The sequence below is a fragment of the Helianthus annuus genome, chromosome 13 (assembly GCF_002127325.2).
Source record: "Helianthus annuus cultivar XRQ/B chromosome 13, HanXRQr2.0-SUNRISE, whole genome shotgun sequence".
Classification (NCBI taxonomy): Eukaryota; Viridiplantae; Streptophyta; class Magnoliopsida; order Asterales; family Asteraceae; genus Helianthus; species Helianthus annuus.
The window spans coordinates 74,361,642-74,376,164 of NC_035445.2; the positions used below are offsets into that span (position 1 = coordinate 74,361,642).

Here is a 14,523-nt window from a genome sequence, read left to right on the forward strand (position 1 = left end):
TTCACGTGCTTTTCCACCTTCTTTGACTCTGCTTTCAGTACCGCTTGCCCCGTCACAAACCCATTTTCTTGGAACCCGGCTAGGGGGATACACCTGTGAGATCAACACAAGTATCGTTATCTATCTATCTATCTATCTATCTATCTATCTATCTATCTATCTATCTATTATTATTTTTATTATTATTATTAGAGTAAATTACAAGTTTTGTCCTTTATGTTTACATCAAATTTCAGGCGTTGTCCTTTTTTCCAAAAGTTGACAGGCGGTGTCCTTTACCTTTCAAAATCTTGCACGTTTTATCCTTTAGGCCAAACCCAGTTAGAATTTTTGGTTAAATCTGGTCATGTGCCTTGCACATGAGGGCATTGTTGTCATTTCATCTCTTCAGAGACTATTGTGTAAAATACTTATCTTTAGGGACTAGTTTGTAATAAATTAAAAATAAAAAATATAATCTCTCTCTATCTCTCATAAGTACTAAAGTCCCTCTCTCTCCTCTCTCTCTCTCTCTCTCTCTAACATAACCTGCCAACACACCACCGCCTTATCCCCATCGTCACCACCCCCAAAACAAATATAACAGCAACGATTGGTCACTTCTATCTCCAACCATTCGGGCTTCAGGTAGGCTTCCGTTCACTCATTTCTCCGCATCGATTACAATAACCATGTGCAATTAAAGTATCTATGCCAAATTAACCCAACTTAACAACAAATATAACAGCAACGATCCCCTGTTTCAAAACACAGAATTACACTTCTACAATTGAATGTCAAACAGGTAACTTTTGACTTCAAAACTAATACAAATTAAAAGCTTTTCAACACCATTAACGATATCGAAGTCTTCTACTTGAATTTGATAAGTTGCATCTTAAGAAAATACTAGCTTTAAAGACCACAAAAAACACCACTTTAGCATTTTGGATCTGTAACACCCCAACCCGGCTTGGGTTGACATGTCACTTATGCAGTGTATCAGTGGTCAGAAGATGATTCCATAAATTGTAAAACTTTACATTATTTCAAATAAGTCAAATATTGTAAGAAAAAAAAACACTATAAATCTTTTTAAAAATCCATGTGCGTCTTTAATCCCTCGAGCCATCCGTCCAAATCTTCCCGAATATTCCTTGTAACCTAACGTACATGAGAAGAAAAATGTACGCCTGAGTAAACGAGGTTTACTCAGTGGGACAACAACAATAAAGTATACAATTTCCTAACAAAATATACATATCACAATATACGTATAACACATTCAGTTAGTCACCTTCAGTGTGTCACATTCAGTAGTTCAATGCGTAGTCAGTTCATATTCAGTGCGTCACATAATCACATTCAATAGTTCACATTCAGTTTTTCAGCGCGTCACCTTTCGGTGCGACACAATCAATAGTTCAGTGCGTCATATTCGATATTTGCCAATAACATAACTATATATATATAACTATAATAACACATAATCTTAAAGATCACAAAAGCATAAAATAACAAATCTAAATCTCCAACTACGAGGTAGTGAAAACTTAAATTCGTGCACATAAGTTGTTCAAGAGTCCGTACCTTGGTTGTGTAGATCCAACTCGGGCAACTATAACACCTCACTCAACAATGACAACCTACATCACGGTCGTACTTAACTTATAAGAACGAATCATGTATTTATATATTTACCAAATGTCGACTTGGATTCGAATTGCTTTACTTATATACCCATTTCAACATCTCGAGTTATCTCTAAATATTTACTATATCAAAATTTTAATATACGTGTATATACATATATATACACTATGTATGTATACATAGTGATAAGAATAATACTAGTTTTCAGTATGAAATAACAGTTAAATTCATCTAAATATTGAAGGTTAACTAACAACACATGCTTTTACTTATTTATTTTTAAAGAAAACTAGTGGAGTTTAATTACCTTAAAAATATATAAAAGATTGATTCACTTAAAAGCATTTTGACTTGTTTATCTAGTTATGAAACTAATATTAGAAATTCCTTTTTCAACGTAAATTTTATTATTAATATGGACATATAGATTAAAAAAAAAAAAGTGACTAGTTTGGTGGTCGTGAAGTAAAATAACAATATTGTGAAGGGTGGGATTAGAACCCATAACCATGTACATTGTCCAATAAGCTCACCCCATATTGTTTTAAAGCCTTGTATTATTATTTATCTTAAACTTAAATGTCATGTCTTTATAACTAAATTTATTTGTTAAACTTTGAGCTTAACAGAATGCCATTTACTCTATTTTAACAGTCCAAGTGAGAGTGCAGGTTGTTAAGAAACCATAAAAAATGTGGACCAAAATACTTATTTGAGAAATATCTCATCCAATTACATGTTTATTTTAAATTCTTATAATATATCATTATATCATCTTCTTTTAAAGCAACTAGGCTATTATGAGCAGCTTGTTAAATCCCAGAACCCACAACTTTGTTTCAGAAACAGAGACAACAACTCGACATATTCAACGGTAGGATTTTTACCTGCGCACAACGGAGATTGAAGTTGGCGATGTGGAGATGTGTACGGTGGCAAAGACGTGCGGTGGCGGCGGTGCTCGGAGTCGTTGCAGTCTTCAGAAAACACAATGGCGGCGGTAAGGTTTGGTTTTTGGGTGGTTCCGTTTCTTTTTATACGATAATAACGGTGGAGGAAACAAGCTTGGTTCACATGGTTGTTAAGGTGGTGAATAAGTGGTGGGTGGCGGTAGGGCTTCGGTGATCGGTCTCCGCCTGGAACTTGACACGAAAGAGATCTACTACAGATTTGACAAGTGAATGGTAACCCAAGTATTTATTTATAAAGCATGAAGGAAGCTTGGTTACGTACAAATTTGGTAAGATGGAATGGTGGGGGTTTGCTTTGAGTGTTGTAAGGTAAACAAATAGCCAAAGGTACATGGGATGGTGTGAGTGCAATATATTAAATTTCATCCGAAAACACATCTAATTAAGGGTTCACAGATAAAAAATTAACTAAACATATTTGTATAAACAAGTCTAATATATTAAATTTCATCCGAAAACACATCTAATTAAGGGTTCACAGATATACTAATTAGTTATATTTATATAAATACAACTATTTATGTATTTATTAAAATTTAAACGAACATATATAAACGAACGTATATAAACAAACGTTCACGAACATAAATGAACGAACATAAAAGAATGTTCACGAACATAAACGAACGAACATAAGGTGTGTTCATGTTCGTTCATTTAATTAAACAAACAAATTTTTTTGTTCGTGTTCATTCATTTATTAAATAAACGAACATAAACGAACTTCCCGCCAAACAAGTTCATGAACAGTTCATGAACGTTCGGTTCGTTTACAGACCTAAGAGAGAGGGAGAAAGAGAGAGAGAGAGTTAGAAAGAGAAAGAGAGTGAAGTTTTTTTTATTTATACTTTATTCTTTTAATTTTTATATAATGTTTTATTTTTAAGTTTTGTATAAAATGGCCCTCTAATAAAATTTCTTTACAAAATAACCCCTAGGAAGGTGAAATGACAACAATGCCCTCATGTGCAAGGCACATGACCAGATTTAACCAAAAATTCTAACTGGGTTTGGTATAAAGGACAAAACGTGCAAGATTTTGAAAGGTAAAGGACACCGCCTGTCAACTTTTGGAAAAAATGACAGCGCCTACAATTTGATGTAAACATAAAGGGACAAAACTTGTAATTTACTCTTATTCATATATATATATTAATTCAACACATAACCGAACAACAGTGAATTGACGGTAACGGCCGTTAATTATACTACTTGCGCCGCCACGTGTCACTTTGTTATTGGTCACGTTTTAATTTTTGTTTTCTATCTCGGTTTTGAAGATTGCCATTAAAAACAAAGGCTTTGCTTCTTCAACCATTTTTATCTTTGTACACAACCAGAATCATCAACTGGCCTTTCAAGACATAGTATGAGACGTCGCTCCGTCGACTCTTAGCTGCCGAGACCCGCCGCTGATTGGCGAGTCATTGCACATTGTGACCCAACCGAGCAAGAATAGAGGTAACGAATTCGTTCAATGGTGGTCCATCCGCCGTACCGGAGCTTTCTGCAAAAGAAAGTAAAGTTTTACATATTCTTGAGGATGCGATGACGACGGTGGTGGTGGTTTCAAGTTGAACAAACGAACCCACTTCAACATATATGACGAGATCGGCTAGGATCCCGTTTACAGCCGGTGGCCTCTAGCGAAGAGATTCCGACTACTAGGTTGCGTGGGTTTGTGAGTGTCGAACCGGATCTGTCGTGGTTACAGTCGCCGCTGTGGTGGTTTTGTTATGGGAAGGAGATGGCACGTGGAGGTGCAAAGAGAGAAAGAAAAGGTGAGGAGATACTGAACTGAAGGGGTGAAGATGCACATGGAGTGAAGTGAACTTTCTCATTAATTATGTTTTACAAAAACTGAAACGTGTCATAAGATGGGATGGGAAGGATTATAACATATCATATCAATAGAATTAGAATACAATAAATAAACTGAAACGTTTTTAGCTTGTAAGCCGTTAAAAAAAATTTAGTTTGTATTAATAAAGACAAAACCTAGGTTGAGAAGATTAAGGTATTGGGTTCAATTTTTACAAATGATAAGGAATTAAATAAATTAGCTGTTAAAAAATAGTAATACGTTTATCGAGAGCGTACAAACTCAATCCGTATTAAAGGTGAAGGGGGTGATGAGGGAATTTTCACCCACCCAATTATGATGTGTCATGTCAATTCCCCTCTCATACACCACTCTTGCCCAAAAAACATAAAGGGCGCTTTCACTTAAACCATTTAAAAAAATGCATGATTATTTGAAAGAGAGTGCGGCCCACCATTATCCCCTCTCCTTCCTCTTCGCCACATGCTGCAACAACTCCCCGCATTCACCCTTCACCGCATGACAAAAACATGTTGGCGGTACATCCCATTACGGCAAAAACAGTCCCCGCAAACCCTTGCCACACCCACCCCTCTTACCCTAAGAAAAAAACTATATCATGTAATTACTTTTCGTAATTGAAAGTTCCAAGAATAAAATAAAACAATTTGGTTAAGAATGTATGTGTAAGAGATTAATTCAAAATTTCAAAAACTTTGCGTGAGATGACGACACAAATTCACATTTTTATTTAACGAGTTTTTCAAGTACCGTTGGTTGTTTGCTTATTACTTATCATGATTGTACAACCCATGACCCTGCAACGCGGGGGTTTAAACACTATTATATAACAATTGTCGTCGATTCTTATCTACAGTGGTCAACAGTGTATAAAGAGCAGATATTGGCGGTCATAATGATAGCTTTACATTCGCTTAAAACATGCATGTTCAAAATTCTCGCTGCATAGCATGTAAGGATTCTGAAGTGCTATGGATCTTTGTTTTGTTCTTCTGAAGCTCTTAGGATTTTTATTTATTTTGTGTTCTCTATGGTTCTTTGTTTTGTTTTTTATTCTTAGGGTGGAAATCCATACGACGACTACCATTGGGCATACTTTTCGTTTAAGTTTTTATTAATAGTCGTTCTTCCCCGCCGCGAAGCGCGAGCGGAAACTACTAGTTATTATTATTATTATTATTATTATTATTATTATTATTATTATTATTATTATTATTATTATTATTATTATTATTATTATAATATTAATTTTCCAACATCTTCTACATACATACCCGTGCTACCTAGACACCACCAACCAACCCCCACAAAACCCCTTATCTTCATCTATCCTTTGCAATCACATCTCCACCTTAAAACACCAAACACTCACCTTCACACTCCACACCAACAACAACAACAACAACAACAAACAATGGCTGCTTCATCTGCCTCTGCAGCTCTTATCTCCTCCCCAAACCCTTTCATTTCCCCCAAATCTCATACCCTAAGCTTCTCCGCCTCCTCCTCCTTGACCTTTCAGTCCAAATCCCTCCGTTCTTCCCTCTCTCTCCGCCCCTCCACCGCCCGCCGCAACACATTCGTCGTCAAAGCTGTAAGTACTCCCTTCCCTTCCCCTATATATAACGCTTTCGCTTTTCAACCGAATTTAACCCGACTGACAATTTGTCGAACTGAAAACCGATTATTAGGTTATTATTCACTTTCGGTTCCGGTTTAAAACAATTGTTTAAAACGACACCGTTTTGCATATCAACAGTATCCTAATAGTTAAGCTTAAACCAGCCTTTTCTGATCACATACTGATTAATTAGAGCAATGCTGCCACGCTATGCAGTTTAGGTTATCTCAGTGGGATATCGATAATTTTAATATCTTGCAGAATTCATTATATCTGTCAAATATCGGTGATATACTGGTTATATCGGTCAATATCGTCGATAATATCAGTACTGATATTCTGACCGATATTTTACTAGGGGACCGATATAACTTATATCACCGAATGCGGGATATAGGTAAGGATGCGTGCATTAAGCCCAAGTGGCCTGACATCCTTGGACCCCACGATGGCACGAATGCGGGAGCCTTGTGCAACTGGTTGGCCCCTAAAAGTATTGATTAGTAATTGGTTAAATACTTGGTTTTAAAAGCTGTGTGCATGAAGGTGTGGGGCCCTCAGGAAATGCTTCAGGGCTTGAGGCAGCGCCTCTTGTACTTCTGGTTGTAAATAAAGCTTATTTGGTTGTACATAGAGGAATGCATCACATAGGTGATGTGTGCGCCTCAATCCTCAGATTTTGTGACCTAAACGCCTTAGAGCGCCTCTCACCTTTTTAAACCAGGATTAGGGAAGAATATGTAGCCTTTTTGGATCCGAAAAAGATGTATGATTTACCTTGATACATTCTGCAATAAATCTTTTATAAAATGAGTCTTAGAATGCCAAAGTGTATACAAAATCAAGCGCCTCTAGTGAAATTATATGTTTTTTAATCCTTAACATAGCTCATTATATGGTAAAAATCAGCATATTTTATTACGGAAATTTGAGCCAGGGGACTGAGTAATGTTGATCATTAATCATCTAATACATAATGTGTTCTTTTTTGTCTTAGTTTTAATAATTTATGTTAGCTATCTATCACTCATGTTGACATCTTTTTATCTGTAGGCACTGCCACTAGTTGGAAATCAGGCACCGGACTTTGAAGCTGAGGCTGTTTTTGATCAAGAGTTCATTAATGTAAGTGAAGTGACTTTCGATGTTTGCTTTTGAAACTTTATATTGTTTGCAGGAGCGTTATGGACCGTTGCTCCGTTATTTTTTTTAAGTTAACAAGTCTAGTTTTTCTTGTTACATACTCGGTATTTCTTAAGAAATTGAAAATTTTGTAACTTTGTAAAAAAAATGTCATCGCAGGTTAAGCTCTCTGACTACATTGGCAAGAAATATGTCATTCTCTTTTTCTACCCTTTGGACTTCACTTTTGTTTGTCCAACAGGTGAGTAGCCCGTTGCTTGTTAAACGCAAAAACCTTTTATTTTTAGCTATCTTCATATTTACTGAAATATGGATACAGTTTATAGATACGTGTAACGATGGCTGTTATATTTTTTCCTTCAACTTCTACTAATTTTGTTTTCTTATTATAGAAATCACTGCATTCAGTGACCGATATGCAGAATTCGAGAAGATTAATACTGAAATATTGGGCGTTTCTGTAGACAGTGTGGTAATTGTTTCTTACATCATTATACAACATTATGATATTTAACGCTTTTTTTTTTTTTTTTTTTTTTTTTTGCATAAGTATGTCGTTTAAAAGGCGACCAAAATGTGAAATATGTGTATGGTGTTTTGTTTTCGACAGTTCTCCCACCTTGCATGGGTTCAAACAGACAGAAAATCTGGCGGTCTTGGTGATCTGAACTACCCTCTGATTTCCGATGTCACAAAATCGATTTCAAAAGCTTTCAATGTGTTGATTGAAGACCAGGTACACATTTATAAATAATTTTTCGATAACTTTTTAGCCATTTGTATATAATTATTTCCTATGTCAAAATATCGGTTTTCAATTTCAGGGAATAGCATTGAGAGGGCTTTTCATAATTGATAAGGAAGGTGTCATCCAACACTCCACAATTAACAATCTCGCAATTGGTCGAAGCGTTGATGAAACATTGAGAACACTTCAGGTAAACATGCAGCATGAGTGGGCTAGGTAACGGGTCCAAGTGAGTTTTGTACTTGTGCGGGTTGGGTTGGGTTGACTTAGAAACATTTTTGTTCTTTTATTTTTATGAGTAAAGAACACGGATTGTCTTTGTGGTTTACCAAAATATTGGATTTGGTCCCCAACTTTCCAAAAGTACACGGATGGTCCCTCATGGTTTGCACTTTGTAACGCATTTAGTCCCCAACCAACAAATCTAAAGGTTTTAGCACGTCCTGGTTAGGGACTAAATGCGTTACAAAGTGCGAACCACAGGGACCATCCATGTACTTTTGGAAGAAGATGGGGACTAAATGCGTTACAAAGTGCAAACCACAGGGGCCGTCTGTCTACTTTTGGAAAGCTAGGGACCAAATCCATAATTTACTCATTTTTATTTTATTTTTAAATAATTGGCATGCCAAATAAAATAAATCGTTTTGTTAGCCTTTTAGCATTGAAAATACACTTTGGCGATTTTGACGAGTCATACTTGTTTTCTTGATATTACATTATTACCCGTTTGGCCCGTTAGAGATAAAACTATAAAAGTAACAAAATCTGCTCGTTCTTGGTATGTTGAGCTCATTGGTAATTGCATTTCTGTGTTTGTATCGTAGGCATTGCAATTTGTACAAGAGAACCCGGATGAGGTATGCCCGGCTGGATGGAAGCCAGGGGAGAAGTCGATGAAGCCCGACCCTAAGGGCAGCAAGGAATACTTTGCGGCCATATAGTTAGACGCCTTTCCTTTTATTTTCATTGAACTGAATTGAGTTTTGGGTAAAACCCTCAAGTCTGGACTACATTTCTTGAAACAGTGTTGTAAGCATGTTAAAGCTCAAAACGTCTAATGAGTATTTGTATTTTGATTATAACGACGGAGTATGAGTTAAGTATGTATGTTATAGCTTACTTAATTTTTACCGAGAAGAATACGTTAGTGACTTTGTATGAAGGTATGAAGATGAGGTTTGTAAGAGCATCTGCAGTTGATGCAATGGGTGACAAAATCCGATTAGTTGACTTAAAACCGAATTAACCGATAAAACCACAACGAAATAACCACACTTGGCAACCTGACTGCATCAAACCTTGGAACCCAACAACATCAAACTTGTTTAAATGTTTGTTATTGATTTATGGCCAAATTTATTATTTGGATTAAAAGTTCTAAGACCCAATTTTATTAATAAGTGGTTAACAAAAAAATTAGGCTAAAAGTTTTAGTTCTAAATTCATTATCTTTGGCTTATTTTTTCAAGCCAAACAATTCAAGCCCAAAAAACCGAGCATCTATATCTATACTATATAATAAAAGAAACCAATATGTGGACACATATCATTCATTGGAGCCATCTAATATAGATAATTAGTATTAATTAAAAGATAATTATAAAATTAAATTTAAACATCTAAAATATAAATTAAATAATAATCAATTCCAAACAAACCCTTTGGAATCCGAAGCACTATTGGATGTATTTAGGTAATTAAAATATTATATTAAGAAAAAACAAAAATCTATATCTATACTACTATATAATAAAAGAAACCAATATAGGACACATGTCATTCATTGCAGCCATCTATTATAGATAATTAGTATTAATTAAAAGATAACTATAAAATTAAATTTAAACAATTCGTATAGGAGATAATATAATCTTTTGAAATATTTATTAGATTTCAAAACTATTTATCTTGACATTAACAAAAGACGTACACTAAATATAAATTAATATAATGTAAAAAGTTAAATGACATTTTAGACCCTGTGATTTGGGTCATTTTGTCAGTTTAGTCCAAAGGTTTTATAATACACAGGATTTATAAAGATATAACAAAATATAACTTTTTATTGATTGCTATATAAAATTACATGTGTTCAACCCATACAATACATGAGGTTCTTAAAAACGTAACTTTTTTCATTATTTAATATATAGAATTAAATTTACTCAACCCGTACAATACACGGGGTTCTTAAAGATATAACTATTTTATTATTTAATATATAAAATTATATTTATTCAACCCATGTAATAAACGAGATTTTTAAAGATATATTTTTTATTATTTGGTATATAAAATTACATTTATTCAGCCCATGTAATAAACGATGTTTTTAAAGATATATATTTTTTATTATTTGATATATAAAATTACATTTATTCAACCCGTGTATTACACGGGGTTCTAACCTAGTAACCGTATATGTGAAAACCAAGAAATCGAAGTTGATCAGTTTTCTAATAGTGTAAAACCAAAATTTCGATTTTGGTTAGGTTTGGGCCAAACCATCTCATGCACACCCCTATTCGATGCTTCATGGATTTCCGAAGCCATTTTCGAAGCCGATGTGGATCCAAGATGGCAAAGGTCAAGCGACAAACGACACAAATTTCGGTGGTGAAAGACGTTTGTGGCTACGGACCGCCAGAAAAAAAATATATGAGAGGAGATGGAGAGATTGAAGAGAAAGGGAGAAAGACCGTGCAAGTGGAGGTTCGCTGTCCGGTGTCACTTCTTTACCGTTTGACGTTCGTCAGGTTTGCCGCAATTCACCATTCGCGTACTGTAAAGTCGAATAGACGTTCCAACGTAATTTATAAACCGAAAAATTACCGGTTGTCACAATTACATTGGTTCAATAAATCTAACTTGTTAAAACTATTAGTTTTATGAAGATTTTGTGTGTTGTATATCGTCAAAAATTAGTAAAATAAAAATAATAATGATTTAACAATTATATATATAAAATAATTAAGGTATAACAATTATGAAATTATATTTTAAGATAAATATAATTGAAATCTTATGGTTTAGTAGATCTTAATAAATTATTAATATATATATATATATATATATATATATATATATATTAGATATATAGTGGATGGTTCAAATGAGAAGATTGTTTTGTAAGAAGAAAAAATAAGAAGTTTCAACCAATAAGAATGCCCCATTTTACTTCATTTAATATTTGTATTTAATTTTAATATAAGGATATATTGGTAAACTTACATAAATAGTTAATTTGTATTCTTCTCATTTAATAACTAACTAAATTAAATTTGTAACTCCTTTTTAAAATATATATTTTTTCCAAACTAAAAAGACAACTTAATTTAGAGTGTAGAATAAATTACTAGTTGTGTAAGATAAAGTACGAGTTGTGTAGGATATATTTCGAGGTGTGTAGGATAAATTTCGGCTGTGTAGGATAAAATTCTATAATGTGTAGGGTATATGTAGGAAAATTTGATATGTGTAGGTTTTGTAGATTATATGTAGGATAATTAATGATTAGTTGACTAATTAATTAAAGAGAAAAAAATTAATGATATAAGTTATAAATGAAATAGTAATTTACTAATATGCCCTTTCTTCTTTTTCTTCTCATATTAAATTTCTTCTCAAATGAACCTTCCCCTTCCCCTAGATATATAAGTGTTTAATTAATTATTTAAAATCATTATTATTTAACAGGAGATGAAAACATTTAATAGGAGAGAAAAACGGAGAAATATTTATTAGACTTCATCAGTCATGTGTCCCTTTATTTATTACTTATACCTCCTTTACATGTATTTTTAAGCATAAATTTTATTCTAATTTTGGTTTTGGTTATTAACCGAATAAACCAAACCGATCAACCAAAAACCGAACGATTAATAAAATAGATTAACCAGTGACTTCGATTTCGATTAATGCTAATAACTGAAACGGACCAAACCATACACCCCTAGTTAAAAGTTTGTGGTGTTCTTAAACTTGGAATTGTGGTTATGTATATGTGGTTATATTAATAGTCCTTCATTTTGTTGATCAACACCCGATTAATCAAACACCCGAAAAGACATCCGGTCAACACCCATAAATTAGATAAACAAACTTTTATAAAAGTTATTAGAATCAAATTTAAAAGAAGCAATAAGACCAAATAGTAAGTTATTAAGATTGTAAATAAAAGAAAAAAATAATAAAAAAAGAATAGAGAGATAGACATAAAGAATGGATGTCGGAGGTTTTTTTTAATGTAAACAATATTAAAGAAAAATGTCAAAAAAATTGGAGACGGTGGATGGGATGTGAAAGCTCTAAGATATAAACGCTTTAAGAAGATTTATACTGCAGTCTGTGTGATTCTCCGTACCCAAATTATAGAGAAAATTTAAGATTTTTATTCTTTTCACTCATATAGTGGAGTGCTTATTCTCGTACCCCGTACCCCAAATTAGTAAAAATACAAATAAATCCCTATATTTTAAGATTTACTATTCATCCCTATCTCATGTTTTTAAGTGGGGAGTGAAAAAAAGGTAGCATTTTTTCTATTTTGAAATAGCATAATAAGTTCTTGCAGTTCTAATTCATCTTAATAATAACTAATACATATTTATGTAAATTAAAATAACTCACCTTAATTTATACTTGTGTAAATTAAAAACTCACCTTAATACACATTTATGAAAATTAAAATAACAAAGGAGACGTATGCACATGATGATGAATTTAAAAGATAGAAGGATTCCATATAATGTTGATATTTGGTGGCCAACAGAAGCACGAAACATGAGGTTTGGAAGTTTCAAAATAAGGTTGGTGGTGGATGCCCTTAAAGTATTTGATAAAAACATTAACTATGCTATAATGAATTTATTATTCAATTATATATTAATTCAGATGTATCAAATATTAAATATTAAATATTTATTTTAACGTAAAGAATAGTAGATTGCTCAAATAAAAAATCGGGATTTAAATATTTTTGTGATCCCATTTTTTTGGGGACGAATGATATCAACAAGTAAACTAGTAAAGTATTAGAATTAGATAGCAACAACAAATTTAAATTAACTAAAAAATATGCGTTTACACTGGATAACGTGATTCAAGTTGTGTTGAATAAAAAACTAAATTGCAACCGGTGGATAATGATAGAAAACATGTTTACACTGATAACACAAAATAATGTTGGTGTCAAGGGTTTGCGACAAGTCATATGACTTACTACTTATAAGACTATGGGGGTTGTTTGTTTACCACTTAATGAGACTCTTAATGGTTTAGAGCTCTTACTGGTTCAGCACTTAATAGTTCAGACTGTTTGTTTTTCGAGCAGATGTCTGAATGGTTTAGACATTTGCCTCTGAATAGTTAAGTATTATACTGAGTCTAAATGGTTAAGACCTCTAATCTGAATTGGTCAGACATTTGCCTCTGAACGGTTAACCATTATACTGGCTCTTAATGGTTCAGACCTCTTACTGGTTCAACACTTAATGATTCAAACCTCTTACTGGTTCAGCACTTAATGGTCTGACCAATTCAGATTAGAGGTTTTAACCATTCAGACTCTGTATAAATCTTAATCATTCAGAGGTAAATGTCTGAACCATTCAGACATCTACTCGTGAAACAAACAGTCTGAACCATTAAGTGCTGAACCAGTAAAAGATCTGAACCATTAAGAGGTAAACAAATAGCCTCTAAGTTTGTTACATATACGAGGTGTAAGTTTGAAGGTGGAAAGGAGCTTGTGGTGATATATATAATTTATTTTTTTATTTTTTTTAGTAGTTAGGTATTTAATTTATTTACACAACTAGTCCCTGGAAAGTGAAATGATAATAATACCCTCATGTGCAAGTCACATGACCAGATTTAACAGAAAAATCTAACTAGGTTAGGGCTAAAGGACATAACGTACAAGATTTTAAAACATTTAGTACAAGACTCGTCAATTTAAAAGATAAAGGACACCGCCTTAAATTCCAGTGGCGGAACTAGAACAAAAATTCAGGGGTATCCCAAAAAAAAAAAAAAAAAATTTACCGTGCAATCGTACAATATTAAAAAAAACAACAATACATAAAATGAAGTAAAAAAATACCTAATAGATTTGTCCTCTTCTTTTGTTCATAGCTTGAAATCGTTCCATCACATCGTCGTCTTTTACTTCACTTAAAAAATCCTTTTCGACCGCACAAACCATAGCATTGTTCAAGAATTCCGGACCGATTCGATTGCGTAAATCCGTCTTCACAAGCTTCAATTTCGAAAAACATCTTTCAGTGGTTGCGGTTGCCACCGGTAAAAGCAAAACTAGCTTAACTACCCGATAAACTGTAGGACAAGAACTATGCGTTCCCGTTTCAACCATAACACGCGCAAGATCACTTATTCCATTCAAGTCTTCAAAGTTATCATCATCGCTTATTGTGTGACGAAATGACTCAATATCACCCAAAAGACTCCCTATTTCTTGTGTAGTAAAATCATCCGGGTACATCTTAGCAAATGCTAATATCTTCGATGGGTCAAAATTAGATAAACCGTTAGAAGGATTTAA

The 14,523-nt window shown here is 33.5% G+C and overlaps 1 protein-coding gene and 1 long non-coding RNA gene across 2 annotated transcripts; both read left to right on the plus strand.

Annotated features, from left to right (window-relative positions):
• Window positions 1-490: 490 nt before the first annotated feature.
• On the plus strand, window positions 491-3,585 carry LOC110898183. Its single transcript, XR_002569256.2, has 2 exons — window positions 491-627; window positions 2,476-3,585. It is a non-coding gene; the product is annotated as an uncharacterized LOC110898183 (long non-coding RNA).
• A 1,722-nt stretch (window positions 3,586-5,307) lies between these two features.
• LOC110898184 (2-Cys peroxiredoxin BAS1, chloroplastic) lies at window positions 5,308-9,080 on the plus strand. The gene is made up of 8 exons (XM_022144943.2): window positions 5,308-5,398; window positions 5,507-6,040; window positions 7,121-7,192; window positions 7,370-7,451; window positions 7,603-7,682; window positions 7,821-7,946; window positions 8,035-8,148; window positions 8,786-9,080. Exons 2-8 carry the CDS (start codon window positions 5,861-5,863, stop codon window positions 8,900-8,902), a joined length of 771 nt encoding a protein of 256 aa, XP_022000635.1. The 5' UTR covers window positions 5,308-5,398; window positions 5,507-5,860; the 3' UTR covers window positions 8,903-9,080.
• Window positions 9,081-14,523: the final 5,443 nt, after the last annotated feature.